Source organism: Pimephales promelas, chromosome 4 (genome assembly GCF_988280905.1).
Source record: "Pimephales promelas chromosome 4, fPimPro1.hap1.1, whole genome shotgun sequence".
NCBI lineage: Eukaryota > Metazoa > Chordata > Actinopteri > Cypriniformes > Leuciscidae > Pimephales > Pimephales promelas.
This window is the reverse complement of record NC_142772.1, coordinates 46047300-46068480: the sequence shown is the minus strand read 5'-3', so window position 1 is coordinate 46068480 and position 21181 is coordinate 46047300. Positions and strand designations below refer to the sequence as shown.

Genomic DNA, 21181 nt, shown 5'->3' with positions numbered 1-21181 from the left:
TGACCTGAACAAAACATAATTCATAAAATTAAAGTGGACTTTATTTATTTATTGCCAGTGACAGAAAAATATTTCTTGGTAAATCAAAGCATTATGTGAAGCATTTTAAACGAATTAAACAGCATTTTACAATAATTAGAGATAAATGAAGCCATGATTTGACCATAGACTATTTTGATTTTACCATTTACTCACTCCAATATAGTAGGTGGCGGTATGCAGCTTTTACAATGGTCTATAACCCGTCAAAAAAACACTAGAGGAATTATAAATCTTTTGCGCGCGCTGGATGGGATCAGATTACACTTCACACACAAAGGGAAACAGGACACGCACTTTCTTCTGCTTCATATTTTAACTCGCATAAGGTAACTTTTTAAAACAAATATCATATTCAACCAAAATATTATTAACCAGGAGGTTTACTACAACTTTTAAAAATATGTTTTAGCATGATATATTTTGGTTATCTACTTTTGTGTTTTGATTAACAAACTAATAGGCTAACGTTACTGTAAAGGATAAAATGTGCTTGTTGTGACTTATTTGAGAAAGAATTGACAATAATAATAAAAAACTTACATTGCGGTGTGTATCTTATGGACAGAAAAGATTGTAAAACGCGATAAACCAAAGGTGGGTTTGTGGCTTTTCGTTTGTGATTCACTGTCACGTGAGCCGCTTTGGCGGGGATTTTCCCGCTTTCAAAGATTGAGGGCTGTGAAGGGGAATATTTCTGGTCAGAATTAAATGAATTCGTCCTAATCGCCAAACAATGGGAACAGAATAGCTTTAGTGCATGATTTGCTGGACGTCGAACGTGACCTCAATCAAATGCCTATTAAATACTTTTATGCAATGGTCTTTAATTTGCGTACTTTTTTCAAAAATAGTGCAAACAGTAGGCATGAATCTGTCACAATCTCCTCGCGTTTGATAATTCAGCAAATTATCCCCGAAATAAAACAAAAAATGGCTTGTAATCCATGTGAAAAATATATAAAATAGACATTTTTTGTGTACTGGTTTTACCAATTATGTAGACTGCACTATAGTATACATACTTTAATGCAGTATAATAAAAATTATTGATCGGATTTCTTTGAGATATTAATCTTGAACTCATCATTTTTCCTTTTCACAGAAGCACTGAATTGCCAACATCACTCTTGATCAACACCAGCGAAGAAAATGAATAACAGCATTTTGAATTATTTTTCGGTGACAAAATGCTAAGTATTATACATTATATCTGATTCATAAATATTGATTTTCACATTCTAAGCTTGGCTATTGCCATTCTTTATCTTGAACATATTGAAATGTTTAGCCTTAATCTAAATGGTCATGGTAAAGAATGTGGAATGTCTATTTCAGATAAAGCCTACTGACAGCAACAGTGAAGCCAGAAGGGCATCACAAACTGGTGAAAAGGTGCAGGTAAGTATTTCAACAAGTCTAAGAAACAAAAAAAAAAATGGTAATTGCCCATGTCTCAGCCAATAAAGACGTCAAAGTCAAGTAAATAAGCAAATGCAAATGAACAAAATATGTATTTTTAATGATCCATGTCTTTAATCATTAGTTCAAAGACACTGAGTTGTCAAGCTCATAAAACAGCACTATAAAAGTAGTCTTTTCTTTATAGCTTGTGAACTATATTCCCAGACTTCTGGATCCTGTCACATGTGAGGAAGAGGAACAGACCAAAACATATCTTTATTCAACTAAGTTTTTTTTTCCAAATGATCCACATTTGTTTCTGCATATATTCAAAGAATACAAATACAACATTTTGGTCAGTTCCTCACACAAGACTTGCAATATATTGACATCTTTATGAACTACTTTTTTTCCCACTCTGAGATTTCATATTTTTAATTGGTGCATGTTAAAGGAACTAACAGACTTGCATACTTTGAGTGCACTTTTCATTAATTCTGTGTGGCAATATCATAAAATGTAATTTTGGTAATGTCAAATGTGTTCAATTAATAATAATGTATGCAATTTTTATGATGCTTATGCCATTGTTCTAGAAAAGAATAAATATTACGAGCAAGAAAAAAGGAAACAATGGCCGCGATCCTCTAAAGGTTTGTTGCATGCTGACATATCTACCATTTGATGAAGATTATTTAAGGGTATCATGAAAAAGTGTGTGTGGAATTTCTCTAGCTAAAGCATTTGGGAAAGACAAAGCCTGTTGTACCTACTTTAAAATATCTATTTTGAGTGATTTTATTTCATTGCTTATGATTTACAATTTGATGGTAAACCTTCAATAGTGGACTCATATTAACAGTAATGTTGTGTTGACATTTACTCAGGAAAGGAAGAACGGTTTTAGCAAGGATGAAGTTAAAGAGGGTCCATCAAAAAGCCATATGCAGCAGGTATGTGAATGTTAATGGTACTTGGTGCTGAAACTCCTTTATTGCACCAGCACCTCCACAGTTTGCTGTGGAATCGCGGCTGATCTTCTACTTAATAATACACCTTAATTAAAGAATGATAAATAATAAAAAAGTGCATATTATGAACTGTGGTGATCAATGACTTGTTGATTCAAATTAAATCTGGAAAAATGTATGGATACTCATCACTGCTGTATATTATTTGTATTATAATGTTGTACACTATTGCTAAATAATTTTATGGAGATTATTAATTTATAAATGTTTAAAAGCTTTTTGTATTCTTGTTCTTCTGAATTTATCAGTGCAATGAGGGGCAAAGCTACAGTTTCAATTTCCGCTACCAATCTAAGATACATGCAGTGCCGTGTGATACATCCAAGACTGTGCTTGATGCTCTCAACACAAACCAGATTTTCAGGAAATTTAAAACAGACAACATGGAGAAAGAAATAGTCATCCAGAGATCCAAAGGAGAAGTTCTTAAAGCTGCTGTGAAGAGCGATTTCCCCTGCTGTCTTATTGAAAAAGATGAGCTCTTGGACATAACCTTCATCAAAAGTACCGGAAAAGTTGATACAAAGAAAAAAACAACTGGAAGGCTTTCATTCTCCAATCAATCAGAAAACTTAGTAATATTTTACATTAAAACAAAAGGAGGGGTGAAAGTGAAACGCTTAATGAAAAACCATGAGCTGAGGAAGGAAGTTGAGGATGTTTGTGTGTACGCGTTCAAAGAAGAGAAACTGAAGGATGCTCTCCGGCGTGACGGACGCTTCATCAATGTCATATTCAAGAAACAGTGTGCACTCCGTGAGTTAGGGAGCGAAATAAACCATGTAATGTCAAACACTGTAGAGCATCTTGATCGAAAGCAGTTTGAGGTCATTGTCATCGGTGATAAAAACGAGCCAGACAGCCAAGAAGACTTATTGAGTGATGTCAGCACTGAAATGAATGAAGCTTCAGCCGCTGATTTGAAAGAAAACGTCGATTCTAACAAGCAACCCGTCAACACTGAACAAGAAGAAACTCAAAAGAGAAACACAATGAAATCCACAAATACTTCAGCCAAATGCTCTAAAATAATTGACTCCACCGAGATCCTGGGAATTTTGCGCTCTCAGTTTAAATGTTTAATGGAGACTTTAAAACAGCGAGAGAACCTAAAGAAGAAGTCTGAGGTCCAAACATTCTTCAGAGCAGAATATGATAAAAGCGTTCAGAGTTTTTTGGAGGTGAAGAAAGTGAAGCTGCTCACAAAACTCTCCGAACAGGTGTGTCAGATTCGAGTGGAAGGATCCGCCATAGGAACCGGCTTCTTACTCTTCGACAGATTCATACTCACTAATGCTCATGTTGTTGGAGAATTTCACCCTTTCTCCATGAAGCTTTCAAAGACATTCACTGCTGTATTTGGATATGAAGATTTAGAAGCAAATGAGACCAAGTGTGTGCCGATTAAGGAACAGGTTGCAGCGTACTATTATGGCAAAGACAACACGGGCATGCATCTGGACTTCGCACTTCTTGAACTGGAAGCCACTTATGAAATTGCTAACTGTCCTGGATTGCTCAGTCGATACACCCATGGCCCTCCTCCTGACAAAGGTCAGATCTGCATTGTGGGACATCCAGGAGAAGGGGTCAAGAAAATGGACCCCTGCTTCATCATTGAGAGAGAGAATCTACTAGAGGCTGCAGATAAACACGTATCTGAGAATCGGGATTTCATTCATGTGATCACACAACAGTCTTTGGCAGAGAAATGGGAAATTCATGACAACCAGATCCATTACGACTCTTGTTTCTTTCACGGATCGTCTGGCTCTCCAGTTTTTGATGAACACTGCTATCTGATTGGTGTGCACACTGGTGGATATGTGTACAAAGGAGCAAAAGGTAAAGATAGAAGCATTGTGGAATATGCCTATTCCATGCAGCCCATCCTGGAAAGGATCATCACACAGGCCAAGAAAAATGAGAGATCTGACATCCTAAAATTACTCTCTGAATATAAATCTTTAAATCTTAACTTGGATGACAATGATGTGGACATGGAAATAGATCCATAAAACCAGGAAGACTACATGAATAATGGGACAGCAGAGTCTTCAGTCTTGATTAATAATAATAATAAATAATAATTCATTACATTTATATAACGCTTTTCTCAGCACTCAAAGTGCTTTACATATGGAAGGGGGGATCTCAACCACCACCAATTCGCAGCATCACCTGGATGATGCGACGGCAGCCATATTGTGCCAGAACGCCCACCACACAGCAGCTTATTGGTGGAGAAGAGACAGGGATGAAGCCAATCAGTGTATGTATATATATGGGGATGATTAGGAGGCCTAATCATTGGAGGCCCAACCCCAAAAGTGATTGGCACCACTGAGTCTATATACATCACATTCATATATCTTGGGGTATTATGCAGGGATGTTTAATAAACAATTTCATTCAATTATGTGTTGAGTTATAAGTTCTGTATGATTCCTACTCAATGGTAATATGTCTATATATTGTTCCTATTATTGTCATTGATTCTTGTGTAACATGTACATTCTATCTTAAATATGCATTGGAGCGACAAAAAAACTACATCCTGATCTCTGTTAAATTGTAAATCTGTATGATTCCAAAAGATACATAATATACTTAATTTCCAGAAATCCTCAATGCTATATTTTTGATAGACACAAAATGAAAATGCTGTTATTTACTATTTACCATTATATCATTTCGAATTCTGTGGATGTTTGTAAAGAAATAGGCATACATTGTATATCTCTTTATAAATCTGTTTTGTCTATTTTTACAACTTTGTGCCTTATTCTACATTAAATAATCATGCTGATCAAAATATATCAGCCTCATTCTTGACTATAAGAATTTTCAGACTGTTAACACTATATAAGATAACCGCCATCAGCACATTATATATTATGGGCCTTGAATGGGATGGGTAGGTTTTAGAGGGTGGGGGTTCAGGTGACCGGGTGTATCGGGAACCAAGCCCAGTAAGGACTCTATAGTCTGGGCTTATGAAGTACTTTAATTAATTGGTAATTAAAGTAAATTACCAATTAAAAGCAACTTCGACAAACACTGGCATAATAATCGGGGATAAAGGTCAATCTAATGAAAGTGCGCATCTACAACGAATCTTATTGATTTTCATATTACGTAACATGTTTTTGCCGTGCATATATACGCACTATAAACCCCTTGGGTAGGATTAGGGGTGCGGAGTGCGTGCGTATTACATGCCATAAAGTGTGTATCATATGAAAAAACTAGTTTTTTACGTATAAAAGGTACGATAAATAATATTTGTTGTATAGATATGCACTTTCATGATATCTGACTACACTAATATATATATATTGTTTGTTTATTTATTTATTCAAATAAAAAAAATAGGTAGAATTTATTTTATTGATTTATTTATTTCTGTGTGAAACTGGTAAAATCATAGTCTCAAGTCAAAATCTCTAGATAAAACAAAGACTGTAGCTACTTTGATTTTATAATTGACTCACTCCAATACAGTAGGTGGCGGTACGCAGCATTGCAATGCTCTGTAACCCGCCAAAACACTAGTAGAAGAATTTAAAATATTTTGCCTCCGCTGCTTGCTTGAGAGATCAGATTACACTTCACACACACCGAGGAAAACAGACGACACACACTGCTTTATTCTTCTGCTTCATTTAAGCTTTAACTGGTAACTTTTTAAAACAAAATATCGGATTTAACAAACTGCTTTCGGTTATCTTACTAATAAAAACCTGAATCTCTGCAAACACCTACTTTATGTTTTCACTGAAAATAAAAGTTTTTTCGTTCGTGAACGAATCGTGATGATCACGTGAGGCGCTTTAACTGGGTTTTCAAAGACGGGCTGCGAACATGGCTGAGAAGGAGATTATTTGAATTACCTGTGCAATAGGCTTTCATTGAACTAAAGTTACTGTTTTTCAGAAATACGTGCATGCAAATAATCACTAATCCAAAGGTAGATTGTCACATCTCCTCGTGTTGCTAATTCAGCAAATAATCCAGTTATCATCACAGAAATAAAAAAATAGCCTTTTCGACCCACAATCCAATTGAGTGAAAAATAAATGTAGCGCGTAAAATGTTGACATTTTTCACACAACTGGATTGTAAGCATTTTTTTATTTACCAAATTATGTGAACTGTGCACTATACTGTAATTCAGTAACGTAATACCAGATTAATCTTGAGCTCATCATCTGTACTCTTCACAGAAACACTGAATCTTGAGCTACACCAGCGGAGGAAAAAAAAAATGGAGAAGAGCACCGCTCGTGATCGACATCAGATGAAAATTTTTAACTATTTTCCGGTGACAAAATTCTAAAAACTATTATGCTTCATATATCTGATTTATAAATATTGTTTAACTTTTTTTACGTCTGGCTATTGCCATTCTTTATATTGAACACTGTATTGAAATGTGCACCCTTTATAGTCCAAATGATTATAGTGAGATTGTCGAATGTCTATTTCATTAAAAGCCGACTGACAGCAACAGTGAAGCCAGAAGGGCGTCACAAACTGGTGAAAATGCACAGGTAAGCCGATGCTATTTCAATAATGATTCAGATCTAAGAAACATAATTTTTAATTACTCATGTCTCAGCTAATGAAGTCAAGTGCAAGAGAACCATAGATTTTTCATTTATTTCACTCATTTAAAGACCCATGTCTTTAATCATTAGTTCAGAGACACTGAGTTGCTCATAAATTAGCACTTTAAAAAGTAGTCTATAGCTTCTGCACTATATTCCCAGACTTCTGGATCCTGACCCGTGTGAGGAACAGACCAAAATTAAAAAATATATTTCAAATTATATTTTTTCCTTGACTATTTTACCTCCACATTTGCTTCTGCATATATTCAAATAATATATATATTAAAAAAAGGTCAGTTGGTCACAAAAAAAGCCGCCCTATGACTTTAATAGACTTAAAATATATACTTTTTCTTCGCACTCTGAGATGTCATATTTTTAAATTGTGCATGTTAAAGAAACTAACAATCTTACATACTTTGAGTGCACTTTTCATTAATTCTGTGTGGCAATATCATAAAATTCTATGTAATTTTGGTAAGGTCCTAAAATGTAGCCTATTAGATTAAATGTGTTCAATGAATAATAATACATGCTATTTGAATGTTTCTTATGCCATTGTTCTAGAAAAAAACAAATCTTACAAGAAAGAAAAAAGGAAACAATGTCCGTGGCCCTTTAAAGGTTTGTTGCATACTGACATCTGTATCATTGGATGAAGATTATTTAAAGGGATACTCCACCATTTTTTGATATTAAACTATGTTATTCTCTTAACTAAGACGAGTTGATGCATACCTCTGTCGTCTCAGTGCGTGCACTCAATCACTCTGGCGTGCGAGACACTTTCATAGCACTTAGCTTACTCCAGTTCATTCAATATGGGCCAAGCAGAGAAGTGACAAAACACCTCCACGTTTCCCCTATTTAAATACAGTTACTTGAGCAGTGTAACTCGACCTAGACCGCCACCGCAGTAATATCATCACTCGTGAAAAGTCCTCTCCCCCCTCTCACTCTTCGGAGTGATGATATTACTGCGCCGAGTCCATTGATAAATATGTGCCGAGTCAAAGTGCTACGAAGCACTTGCTGTGGTATTCCGCCATACAATATATTTATCCACTTTACACGCTTAGAAAAGCGCAACATTTTATTTTGTGTCACTGTCCTAGGTCGAGTTACACTACTCGTGTAACATTTAAATAGGGAAAACGTGGAGGTGTTTGGTCGCTTCTCTGCTTGACCCATATTGAATGAACTTAAGTGCTATCAAAGTGTCTCGCGCGCCAGAGCAATTGAGTGCACGCACTGAGACGAGAGAGGTATGCATCAACTCGTCTTTAGTTAGGGTAATAATAACATAGTTTAATTTGAAAAAACGGCGGAGTATCCCTTTAAGGGTCTCATGAAAAAGTGTGTGTGGAATTACTCAAGACAACGCTTCTTGAAGTTGATAGCATCTTTAAAAGGCCATATATTTTTAGAGTGACAAATTATTGCATTGCTTATGATTTACAATATGATGGTAAACCTTCAATAGTGGACTCATATTAACAGTACTGTTGTGTTGACATTTACTCAGGAAAGGAAGAACGGTTTTAGCAAGGATGAAGTTAAAGAGGGTCCATCAAAAAGCCATATGCAGCAGGTATGTGAATTTAAATGGTACATGGTGCTAATCAATTCAAATGCCTTTACCTCTTGTCCTTCAGATTACTGTCAAATCAGCGGCTAATCTTCTACTTCATGAATAATACAGCTAAATTAAAGAATTTAAAAAATAAAAGTGCACATTATGAACTGTGGTGATCAGTGACTTGTGGATCCAAATTAAATCTGGGAAATGGTTCGGATACTCATCACTGCTGTATATCATTTGTATATATATTATAATATTTTGCAATATTGCAAATCATTTAATGGAAATCTTTTATTCATAATTTTTTCTTCTGAATTTATCAGTGCAACGAGGGGTTTCAAAGCCACAGTTTCATTTTCCACTACAAAAATCAGAGTCATGCAGTGGCGTGTGATACATCCAAGACTGTGCTTGATGCTCTCAATACAAACCAGACTTTCAGGAAGAGTAAAAAAAAAACATGGAGAAAGAAATAGTCATCAAGAGATCCAAAGGAGAAGTTCTTAAAGCTGCTGTGAAGAGCGATTTCCCCTGCTGTCTTATTGAAAAAGATGAGCTCTTAGACATAACCTTCATCAAAAGTACCGGAAAAGTTGATACAAAGAAAAAAACAACTGGAAGGCTTTCATTCTCCAATCAATCAGAAAACTTAGTAATATTTTACATTAAAACAAAAGGAGGGGATAAAGTGAAACGCTTAATGAAAAACCATGAGCTGAGGAATGAAGTTGACTATGTCTGTGTGTACGCAACCAAAGAAGAGAAACTGAAGGATGCTCTCCGGCGTGACGGACGCTTCATCAATGTCATATTCAAGAAACAGTGTGCACTCCGTGAGTTAGGGAGCGAAATAAACCATGTAATGTCAAACACTGTAGAGCATCTTAATGGAAAGCATTTTGAGATCATTGTCATCAGTGATAAAAACGAGCCAGACAGCCAAGAAGACTTATTGAGTGATGTCAGCACTGAAATGAATGAAGCTTCAGCCGCTGATTTGAAAGAAAACGTTGATTCCAACCAGCAACCCGTCAACACTGAACAAGAAGAAACTCAAAAGAGAAACTCAATGAAATCCACAAATTCGTTTAATATAATACCACACTCGGAAGAGATTCTCCGAATTCTGCGTGCTCAGTTTCCATTTTTACTGGATATATTATTAAAGCGGCAAGAGAAACCAAGGAAAAAATCTGAGGTCCAAAGCGACACAATAGTCTGCAGAGCAGAATATGATAAAAGTGTTGCGAGTTTCTCTGAGGTGTATAAAATAAAGCAGCTCATGAGACTCTCTGACTCGGTGTGTCAGATTCGAGTGGAGGGATTCGCCAGAGGAACCGGCTTCCTACTCTTTGGGCAATATATTCTCACTAACGCACATGTTATTTGGGAATTTCTCGAATCTCCAGACAAGCTTTCTTTAGAAGCTGCATTTGATTTTGAACGTCTGGACTCAAATGTGAAGCTGGTGCGGGTCAAGAAACAGATTGCTGCTTACTGTTACATAACAGACCCCAACAATAGGCGTCTTGACTTTGCTCTTCTTGAACTGGATGCTGTTGATGAAATCACAGGTCGTCATGAGTTGCTCAGTTGTTTTAGTCCTGGCCCCCCTCCTAGCCGCGGTGGGATCTGCATTGTTGGACATCCAGAAGGTGGGATTAAGAGAATGGACCCCTGCTTCATCATTGGGAAAGATAAAACACAAGAGGCTGCAGATAAACACGTATCTGAGAATCGGGATTTCATTCATGTGATCACGCAGAGGAGTTTGGAAGATAGATGGGACATTTATGAGAACCAGATTAATTATAACTCTTGTTTCTTTCATGGATCTTCTGGCTCTCCAGTTTTTGATGAACAATGCAAACTGATTGGTGTGCACACTGGTGGATATGTGTACCCAGGAGAAAAAGGTAAAACTAGAAGCGTTATTGAATTTGGCTATTCCATGCAGCCCATCCTGGATATGATCAGAGCACAGGCTAGGATAAAAGGTTTGCATGAGATCGTCAATATCTTAGAAGCCTACAGCGATAAAAGCTATGAGTATGGAACTGCGGATGAGGAGAATCAGACTGACTTTGAGATGGAAGATGATGGAAGATTTTTTCCTTGGGAAAACATGACATCAAGCCTTCAATTCTGAGAGATTTTTCATTGTCTTCATAATGGGGTTTCACACATATCATATAATTCTCAGTGATTGTGTGTTCAAAAGCTTGGTTACCTTATTTTTACCTTACACTTGGTTTCTCTTATTTTTGACAAGTGAAAAGTCATATATCTGCAGGTGTTTGTGGGTCTGACTCCTATGAAGAGAGCAGACAGTAAACATTGTTCATTTGGCAGAGACTAAAAATACAGTAATAATTTTTTTCTTTACAAGTTTCCTTACATTGCTATTAATGCAGACGTGTGTATTCATATACTATCTATATTCATTTCACTCATATATATTTATATGCATTTTTCTTATATTCTTTTACTTTTTTATGTCTGTTGATGCATTAAAGTGATTTTACATTGATTTATCTTGTCAAGAGTAATGTGCTGTTTTTTCTTTTATAAACATTTAGATAAATATCAAAATTATAAGAAAATATATAATAAAAAGCAGGCCATGAAGTTTTCATGAGGTGACAGAAGCACAAACTGTGCTGTATACCACATCCTCTAAAGATGACGTATGTTGCATTATGTTTTGCGGGACAAGAGCATTGTTGTGTGTAACTGCTAAAAATGAAGACAGGAGTTCAATGTCCAGAAAGGTAGAAAACTGATAAAATGTACAATAAAAAATGTGTGTATTGCTAATGCCATTGAGGCAAACAGTAAAAATATTGACACGGGTAAACCCAAGCATTCACGCAATTAATGTAACAATTAACACACGCAGGAAATATATTGATGCAAGTAGAAGCAACGTCCACAAATGTAGAGATGGTGTGCGTCATTAGTGATTATAAAATGTGGCCGAATTGATCTCTCTCAGAATAGATGTCTGTGTGAGATATTTTGAGGAGAGCAAGCAGAAGCCAGCCACAGACCACAACACTCAAAAGAAGACAGATGATTTTTTTAGAGAGAGCACATACACTCACCTAAAGGATAATTAGGAACACCTGTTCAATTTCTCATTAATGCGATTATCTAATCAACCAATCTCATGGCAGTTGCTTCAATGTAGTTAGTGGTGTGGTCCTGGTCAAGACAAACTCCTGAACTCCAAACTGAATGTCAGAATGGGAAAGAAAGGTGATTTAAGCAATTTTGAGCGTGGCATGGTTGTTGGCGCCAGACGGGCCGGTCTGAGTATTTCACAATCTGCTCAGTTACTGGGATTTTCACGCACAACCATTTCTAGGGTTTACTAAGAATGGTGTGAAAAGGGAAAAACATCCAGTATGCGGCAGTCCTGTGGGCCAAAATGCCTTGTTGATGCGAGAGGTCAGAGGAGAATGGGCTGACTGATTCAAGCTGATAGAAGAGCGACTTTGACTGAAATAACCACTCGTTACAACCGAGGTATCCAGCAAAGCATTTGTGAAGAAGACACAACACACACAACCTTGAGGCGGATGGGCCACAACAGCAGAAGACCCCACCGGGTACCACTCATCTCCACTACAAATAGGAAAAAGAGGCAACAATTTGCAAGAGCTCACCAAAATTGGACAGTTGAAGACTGGAAAAATGCTGCCTGGTCTGATGAGTCTCGATTTCTGTTGAGACATTCAGAATTTGGCGTAAACAGAATGAGAACATGGATCCATCATGCCTTGTTCCCACTGTGCAGGCTGCTGGTGGTGGTGGTGTAATGGTGTGGGGGATGTTTTCTTGGCACACTTTAGGCCCCTTAGTGCCAATTGGGCATCGTATAAATGCCACAGCTATCAATATTGGCCAACATTTCAAAAGAATCCTTTCAGCACCTTGTTGAATTAATGCCACGAAAAATGAAGGCAGTTCTGAAGGCGAAAGGGGGTAAAACACAGTATGGTGTTCCTAATAATCCTTTAGGTGAGTATATATTGAACGAAGAAAGCGTAAGCCTTGAAATGTAATTGTGTATCTGGCCTATGGAACTTCAAACTTAGCTGGCATAAGAGTGGTGTATTTAGCTTTGCCTCTGCAAGAAATAATAAATTGAGAATGAGGACTGCCCTCAAAACTCTATTGTCCCAGTCTGTTTATTTCTGTAGAGTAAGAATCCTTTCGGGGTATCATAAGATGACTGTCTGAAAAAGATAGATTTGTATAGCGATATCATGACAGACTTTACTAAGTTGGTCAAGGTTGCCAACCAGTCACAACAGAGTGGGCCGTGAACTCGCGTGAGCAGGTACAGCTGTTCTCTGAGGGCGGAGAGCTAGCTGTGGTGCACTGAACAGAAGGCTAACTCCCCCACCCAGGTAGGTTTTGGTTGTTATCTGGATCGTAGGCCTAGGCTAGGGGTACGGCACTGTTCAGAGTAGACCCTGAGATGAAGAAGAGAATATTATATACATGACTCCTCCTGAATCTATAAAGTCTGACTTTTTAAAGGAGTTGAGAACTATAGATTAAGGGGTTAGTTCACCCAAAAATGAAAATTATGTCATTAATGACTCGCCCTCATGTCGTCCCAAGCTCGTAAGACATTTGTTCATCTTCTGAACACAATTTAAGATATTTTAGATTTAGTTCGAGAGCCAAGATAAGAGTTACTTACGGTAGAAACCCCCCAGAGGGTGATGGTGGCACAAACTGAATGTTTTGTCTTTGTTGTAAGAGATCATAAATGATTTGACAGAATCGCTGTAATAAGAGATAGGAATACACAATCAAATATCTCTCTACTAAAATAAATATATTTAGAATAACATCTTAGAGGGTTAAAATCAGGACTCATGCAGAACTTCAGATCGCTGTTCTTCATACCTTGAATGTAGACATCAATTACAATGAATAAAACTATAATGCAACAGATACAGCTTTAATTATTGTTTCCACTTACAGTTATTAGCGTGTACCTTGTGTGATGCATTGTTTTGATTGCTCATCATGTTGGGAAGCTTTTAGGATCTTCAGCTTGTTGGGTCTGAAAAATGTTATGAATGTCCTGTAAAGAAGAAATAAGAAAATATTGAATCTTTATAAACAATCTTGCTATTCAAACACCAAATTAATTATAAAACATTACATTTTGTATTACACTTTTAAAAATCTAGTTTTGATATAGTTCCCAAAAAACAGAAAGTTTAGGACATATTGAAAGTTAATAAAACAAACAAAAAAAGTTAATTCAACTTTGCGTTTAGATCCTAGCCAGACCTTCAGATCGATGGCAAAAGGTCTTGACTCCATCGCAGCTTCATTGGCCAAGGATCACCCAAGAGGACATCTGACTGACATGTAAAACAACCGATCACATCATTAAATTGACTGCACTTCTGACTCCGGATAATTTATCATATCTGGTCCTTGGGTCTTTAGCTGTAAATCCCCTAACACTGGTGTGTGCTGCCGTCACATCTGGTGGATGCTGCACATTGGTGGTTGTTGAGGAGATTACTCCCTTTCATGCATAAGCACTTTGAGTGTAGAGAAAAAAAGCTATATAGCCTAAATGTAGTGAATTACAAAACACAATAAAGGGTAGCCTATTTAATTAATTTGGGGGGGAAATACTAAATACACTGTGAGACTGACCTGAGAATATGACTTTGTACAATTGCATCTTCACTGAGGACAGAAATGTGGACAGAAATATAAATTAGGCTATAGCCTATATTTGAAAAAGGTAAATATTCAAAATTACTTATTTTAATCAGACCCAAATATATTGGCCTCATTATTTACTCTAATATATTTCTCTGTCTAATAGTAAATAATAATAATAATAATAATAATAATTGCAATGTAAAGTTTGATTTAAAAAAAAGGAACATTTCGGAACTAAAAAAAACCGTTTTTATTATTTAGGATTATATTATTTTACTGCGAGTAGCCTGTTTATTGTAGGCTACAATCGCTTATCTAATCATTACGTTGAATCGCTGTCAAATGAAGTTTTTGGGTGTAGCTCATCTGCGCCTCTCATTGCCACTTTATGCAAATGAATAGCTTTCGTTTCATCATAATTCCCAGTAGTAGCCCACTTTCGATTCCCTTTGCTGTGGATATGAACATGAGCAGGAAGTCAGATCAGAGCGATCGGGGACTGAATGAGGTGAGAATAGAAACTCGTCAAGTCGTCACGTTTATCCTCCTACGCCATCTAAATTCCCATTTAACTCGGACAAGGTAAGATTTCCAGGTATCCTATAGAAGGATATTAATATTTGCAATGTAAACTTGTAATGTATCGGACTTCTTAAATTGGGATCTTGTTTTCTACGTTTTACTGTTTGACTGTGATAGAAAATTATGCGATCTTGAGCATCATCTAAAGCCCTGTTTACTCTCGCCTGACCCCCCACCTGTTCGATGATTGATTAAATCCGATTATTAATTTAATTCATGAACGAATCGTGACGAGTCATCATGGTCGACTCCATTGTGAGGGCGTTGCTGTTCCCAAACCGGCGTAAAACGGGGAAAAGTTAGTTTTAAGTTTGATACTCACCGGACACTCCCTTGCCATTGTTCCTTAGAGTCTTACAAAGATATCAATACCAAGATTTTGTTGTTCGTGGTTCTGTTTTTTAACAGATGGATGACAGCTCTGGGGGTGATGTGGAGCCCGCAGGGTCCTCACCCAATACCGTGGTAGGACACTGTTAAATATTCTCATGTTGGATATCTTTTGACTATAGTTGTATAGACTACTATTTGATTGTAAGGATGATGAATTGGAGAGTGCAGTGGAGAACTGGGATCAGCTTTAACTTTAAATTACACAGTCGTTTCTCTAATTTTGGTTATTCAGCTCTAGTTTTGTACTAAAATTCTCATTGATCAAACAGTGAAATTCGTTTTCTGAATGCAGAGACCATTTTTGTCAGAATGCTTTTTTACTTTTTCAGTTGTGTTTATATTTAGCCTATTATAAAAGTTTCTGAATTAATATTAAATGACTGTTCAGTGCCACAGACATGTTGAAGGATTCAATTCAATTCAAATGTATTTGTATAGCACTTTTCACAATACATATTGTTTCAAAGCAGCTTTACAGAAAGTGCATTTCAGAAATGTATGTAGAACAAATACAGTTAGTTAATCATGTAGTCGTTTCTGATCTGATGATCTGTGTTGTCAATCCATCAGTCAAAAGCGAAAACTGACATGCTGCTGGTTTATCTTGCATCGAAAAGCGGTAATGCCATTTTGTCCTTGGATGTAATCGTTGTAGTTTCATTGGTTCATTTTAATCTGACTCAGGCTATATTGAGCAACAAAACACACACAACATGCTGTAAATGAGGGTGTGGATAGAGTGCAAGGAACTTTGCCATTCACAGCAGTGGACATTTACGTGTGTTTCTGAACAACGCAAGGAGGAGCGAACCTCCAGAAACATGATATAAAAATCTGAAAATGGAATTCATGAACCCTTTAAAATAATTCATCAAATGTGTGTGGGACTTCTACTTACAATATTACACCAAAATAAACCTTATTGACTACTACATAAATCTCCAGCTTTACATAGATCTTCTCAGAAAGGAGTCTATAACTTCCCACACATAATCTTCAATTTTGTTTGCGCTATTGAAAGATACTCGAAGCGGCCAAAAACATGCCTAAAGGACCACCCAACAAAAAGCTGAAGCAGACAGACCTTCTGAGCTCCTTTCAACGGAGTCGTGTAGGACATGTGACTTATCTTTCTCATTCTCTCTGCTTAGACACTGCGTTGGCTTTAGGCTTAGTTGGAATAGAAACGTTTTTCTCTTTCAGGAAAAGCAGACTGCCAGAGATGATGAATCTGGGGAGACGTCACATAATGCTCAGGTAAGGTCATTGATTTGTGTGTCTTTTGTTTTATAGTGTTTTAAAAAGCTTTAGGGAACTCCCTCACTATCTACTGCACTACTAATATAAAACAATAGAATATAAAATCACCCATTACTTACTAAAATATAACCAGTATAGCCTATTAATCAAAACACATGAAAGTTTGTATGAAAAATGACCGTTTTCTGAAATTCTCAAAGCCAAAAATAAATAGAATAGCCACATTAACTAGAGCACTTTCTTTGTTCATTTTGCAGGAAAGAATGGCCTCAATCACGTCAGACTCAGCAAGAGTTATTAAGGAAGAGACGCCCTCAGAGAGTGATCATGCGCTGCAGCTGGTACGAAAATACAAGTTCAAAATGTTGACCTTAAAGGGTTAGTTCACCCAAAAATGAAAATTAAGTCATTAATTACTCACCCCCATGCTGTACCAACCCCGTAAGACCTTCGTTCATCTTCGGAACATAAATGAAGATATTTTTGATTAAATTTGAGAGGTGGGTCACTGCTACATTGGCTCCTAAGAGATTGAATTTTGACGGCCCAGAAAGTCAATGAAGAAAATGTTTAAATATTCCATGTGACGACAGTGGCTCAACTATAAGATTATCGAGCGACACGAAAACTTTTTGTGCGGAAATAAAACAAAAATAACAGAAGGATCCAAGCTTCTTTTATTTTTTTGTAAAATAAATTAAAAAGTAATGGATATCTGTTGGAAGTTGTATTTTCAAACTCTGAAATGTTGCTAATATTGTTTCTCCATAGACATTATATTTAGAGAACAAATTGACATATTGTGTTCCCTTTAATTTATTTCTTAAATTTTCATTACTTGGTCTTAAAAATCTCTTTTAACATTACTGCTGGTATTCTCACAGGAAAGGATGAATGATTCGTGGGAGAAAGATACTAAAGCAGGAATGTCAAAATATGATATTCAGCAGGTATATCACTTTACACTATATTATGAATAATTTAATGAAAATTGTATTTAAAAAAGTGTGCATTCAAATGTGTTTTTTTATGTGACTGTTTTTCTAAAATGAACAGAAATCACAAAGGAAAAGCCACTATATCCAGTTCCGTTTCAAGCACAATGAATACGCAGTGACCTGCGACACATCCATGACTGTATTCGAGGCTCTGAATACAAGCAATATTTTCAAGAACATTAAAAAGAAGAACATGAAGAAAGAAATAGTCATTCAGAGACCCAAAGGACAAGTTCCTAGAGCGGCTGTGAAGACTGATTTCCCCTGCTGTCTTATTCAAAGTGATGAGATCTTAAACATAACGTTCATCAATAAGGATGGAAATGCATCTGCAGAGCATAAGCCAACTGTAGATATTTCAAATCCTGACTCTTTTGTCACTTTTTATATCCACACAACCAGGCACGTGCAGAGGGGGGGGCGTTGGGTGCTCGAGCACCTGCCCTTTTGCCCCTTGGTGCCCAAAGTGCCCTTTTGTCAAGACAAAATTTCCTCTCCTTTTTTTGTATTTAAAGGCACTTTTGTGGATGCCTGCCCCACTAGTAGTAAAATGAATGAATAATAATTTAGCCGTAAATAAAATGACCCACATGATGACCTTTCACCTGATTCCTCACGCTGCACGCGCATTTTATAATTTCGCGCGGCTACGCGCAATCGCGCATTCCCAGAGGATATCTTCAAGTCTTGCGGCTGCTGGTAAGTGGTGTTCTATTCTCAGCGAAGTGATTTTGATGTTTGTTTACTTATTATTATTATTTTACTAGAACGACGTGAAGAGAGCATGCAGAGAGATATTGTTTGTATTGCTGTGTGTAGGCTGTAGAAGTAACGTTAGCTTGCTGTTTGAGGGAGAAAAGTTTCACGGGCGTGGAGGGGTGTTATTTGACTAAAAACTATTATTTGTACTTTAAACTATTATTATTATTACAGTATTTATTAAAAAAAATATTTTCACATAAAAATGATTATCACAACTCTGGTAAGTTATCGCATAGGCTTACCAGTTAGTATCTTATGTTTTGTGTGCAGAAGCCTGTGAACATCTGCCCTAGTAACGTTACTATTATATACTATTATTGTATTATTATACTATAGCAGCCTGGGCAGAATCTGTAGCTTTAGCAGGTCAGTGGACTAGTGAGCCAGATCCAAACACTGTCAGCAGTCTTTACATCTTGTCATGGTCACATAAAAATGGTTTAATCAGCCAATACCCTATATCTCTGTTTATTTTAATGTCTGCAGTCTCAGATCAACTCCAGCAGTATCATCATCATCATCAGCAGCAGTAACAACATCAACAGCAAAGGCAGCAAACTCACTTAATGACTTGAGTAAGAATTTACCAGAACAGGCATCACATTAATGTTAAAAATCTTGTAAAGTATTAATTGCTGTTTCTGTTTGCTTTGTTTTTATTTTCATTGTATAAAATGTAACTCTTGTATTTTTGTAAATCACTTTTTGCCATGAAAATAGACACAGATGCTGTGCCATTAAATAAAACTATACTGTACTGCACGAAACATGGGCCAGGTTGATTTTGTCCTACACAGTTCACTATAACAGCTGTTCTTTATTATTCTGAATAACAGAGAAGAAAAAGCCATCAGGTTGGGACAATTTAAGATGCTTCAGTTTCTAATCCCAGAGTTATATATATAGAGCACATAAATTATTTTTTTTTTAATTTTAAACTTTAAATTTGTCTTTTCTGTTCTGTTTCTTTTTTTAAAACTGCATCAATTAATTTGCTGCTGTATTAATGCTGTATATATATTACTGTATTGATATTTTGAGCACAGCCCTATAAAGTCTTGTTTCCATGTGCCCCATTTTATACTTTGAGCACCTGCCCCTCCAGAGGTCTCTGCACGGCCCTGCACACAACAGGAGGGGAGACAGTAAAACTGTTAATGAAAAACAAGAATCTGAGGCTGAATGTTGATGATGTTTGTGTGTATGCATTCAAAGGAGAGGATTTCTTAACTGCTCTTAGCCGTGATGGACGATTTATTGATGATATATTCAAGAAAATCTATGCTCTCTGTGAGATGGATAGTGAGAAAATCCATGAAATGTCAAACGATGTGAAGCATTTTAGTCAAATGCATTTTAAGGTAATATTTATCAGTGACATTGATCAGCCAGATACCCAAAATGTCTTAGATACTACCAAGACAGAATCAGATTCAGTCGCCTCAACTAGTACTTTGACAGAAAATGTTGACCCCAGCCTCCAGCTTCCCATCAACAACGAAAAAGAAAAAACCCGAAGGAGAAAGAGACCGCAAAAAAAAAAAGGTCCTAAAAGGGAGATTCAAAATTCCAAAGAGATTCTGGGAATTCTGCGTGCTCAGTTTAAAGGTTTAATGGAGACGGTAAAGAAGCGAGAGAACCTAAAGAAAAACCCTGAGGTCCTGAAGTTCTTCAGAGAAGAATATCATAAAAGTGTTGAGAATTTTTCGGAGGTGAAGAAAGTGAAGCAGCTCATGAGACTCTCTGACTCTGTGTGTCAGATTCGAGTCGGGGGGGGCGCCGTAGGAACCGGCTTCCTACTCTTTGACAGATTCATCCTCACTAATGCTCATGTTATTGGGATATCGACTGAGCTTACGCCAGAGAATGTTGCACAGTACACAGCTGTATTTGATTATGAAGACATGGATTTAAAGGTCAAGCGCATACCAGTTAAACAACTCATAGCTTTCTGTTATGGGAAGGCTGACGGTGGCATGCATCTTGACTATGCTCTTCTTGAATTGGATTCTGGTGATGAAATTGCAGAGTCTCCTAAAATAGATTCTGCTAAAGAAATTGCTGTATATCCTGAATTGCTCAGTAGTTACAGTCCAAACCCTCCTAACAAAGGTCATATCTGCATTTTGGGACATCCAGGAGAAGGGGTCAAGAAAATGGACCCCTGCTTCATCATTGAGAGAGAGAATCGACTGAAGGCTGCAGATAAAAATGCATCTGTGAATAAGCATTTAATTCATGTTATGATGGAGGTGTATAAGGAACAGAAATGGGACTTTTCAGCACATGAAAACAAGTTTACGTATGATTCTTGTTTCTTTCATGGATCTTCTGGCTCTCCAGTTTTTGATGAACACTGCAAACTGATTGGTGTGCACACTGGTGGATATAAGTACAACGAAGAAGGAACTAAAACTAGGAGCGTTATGGAATACGGCTTTACCATGCAGCCTATCCTGGAATCCATCAGTGCACAGGCTAAAATAAAAGGTTTGCATGAGATCGTTAATGCCTTAAAACCCTACATCAGTAAAAGCAAATCGTCTGAAGATCAACAGAATTCGACCGACTGTGAGATGGTCGATGCCGAACAGTCTTGAATGAATCTGTCCACCTTTTCACGATGTCTGTCTTGCTTTTTTGGGAAGGTCTACAAAGTCTTTCATTTTGAGAGACCTAAAATATATGTTTTTTTCACTGTCATTATAGAGTTTCAATTTAAAAAAAAAAATAAGATTACACCATTATTTTTGACAAATGTAAAGTCATGCATCTGATTTGTGCAAAGACAGCAGAGCAGTGAACATTATT

General features: G+C 36.8%; 3 protein-coding genes across 4 annotated transcripts; all 3 read left to right on the top strand.

The window, feature by feature from the left end:
* The first annotated feature begins 259 nt into the window (after positions 1–259).
* On the top strand, positions 260–5297 carry LOC120488106 (serine protease FAM111A). Of its 2 annotated transcripts, XM_089130598.1 has the most exons (6): positions 260–368; positions 1145–1236; positions 1378–1440; positions 2040–2096; positions 2331–2396; positions 2723–5297. In XM_089130598.1, exons 5-6 carry the CDS (start codon positions 2388–2390, stop codon positions 4490–4492), a joined length of 1779 nt encoding a protein of 592 aa, XP_088986724.1. In that variant the 5' UTR covers positions 260–368; positions 1145–1236; positions 1378–1440; positions 2040–2096; positions 2331–2387; the 3' UTR covers positions 4493–5297. The 2 variants fall into 2 exon arrangements, with proteins under 2 accessions (XP_088986724.1, XP_088986723.1); XM_089130597.1 differs by lacking the exons at positions 260–368; positions 1145–1236 and having other exon boundaries at positions 1327–1440.
* Positions 5298–6063: 766 nt separating this feature from the next.
* On the top strand, positions 6064–11199 carry LOC120475538 (serine protease FAM111A-like). Its single transcript, XM_039666264.2, has 6 exons — positions 6064–6153; positions 6701–6798; positions 6971–7027; positions 7655–7711; positions 8613–8678; positions 8993–11199. The coding sequence occupies exon 6, from the start codon at positions 9130–9132 to the stop codon at positions 10816–10818; it is 1689 nt and encodes a 562-aa protein (XP_039522198.2). The 5' UTR covers positions 6064–6153; positions 6701–6798; positions 6971–7027; positions 7655–7711; positions 8613–8678; positions 8993–9129; the 3' UTR covers positions 10819–11199.
* Positions 11200–15365: 4166 nt separating this feature from the next.
* LOC120475532 (uncharacterized) lies at positions 15366–21136 on the top strand. The gene is made up of 7 exons (XM_089130705.1): positions 15366–15422; positions 16372–16461; positions 16554–16607; positions 16868–16951; positions 17495–17560; positions 17667–18153; positions 19412–21136. The coding sequence occupies exons 1-7, from the start codon at positions 15366–15368 to the stop codon at positions 20968–20970; spliced, it is 2397 nt and encodes a 798-aa protein (XP_088986831.1). The 3' UTR covers positions 20971–21136.
* Positions 21137–21181: the final 45 nt, after the last annotated feature.

What these genes read in the sequence shown, in the direction of transcription:
- LOC120488106 (XM_089130597.1), top strand. Translation starts at nt 1,342, where the DNA reads ATGGTCATGGTAAAGAATGTGGAATGTCTATTTCAGATAAAGCCTACT. An exon ending in ATGGCCGCGATCCTCTAAAG is followed by an intron (nt 2,097 to 2,330) that starts GTTTGTTGCATG and finishes ACATTTACTCAG; the next exon opens with GAAAGGAAGAACGGTTTTAG. An exon ending in CAAAAAGCCATATGCAGCAG is followed by an intron (nt 2,397 to 2,722) that starts GTATGTGAATGT and finishes TGAATTTATCAG; the next exon opens with TGCAATGAGGGGCAAAGCTA.
- LOC120475538 (XM_039666264.2), top strand. Translation starts at nt 9,130, where the DNA reads ATGGAGAAAGAAATAGTCATCAAGAGATCCAAAGGAGAAGTTCTTAAA.
- LOC120475532 (XM_089130705.1), top strand. Translation starts at nt 15,366, where the DNA reads ATGGATGACAGCTCTGGGGGTGATGTGGAGCCCGCAGGGTCCTCACCC. An exon ending in GCTCCTTTCAACGGAGTCGT is followed by an intron (nt 16,462 to 16,553) that starts GTAGGACATGTG and finishes TTTCTCTTTCAG; the next exon opens with GAAAAGCAGACTGCCAGAGA. An exon ending in GTGATCATGCGCTGCAGCTG is followed by an intron (nt 16,952 to 17,494) that starts GTACGAAAATAC and finishes GTATTCTCACAG; the next exon opens with GAAAGGATGAATGATTCGTG.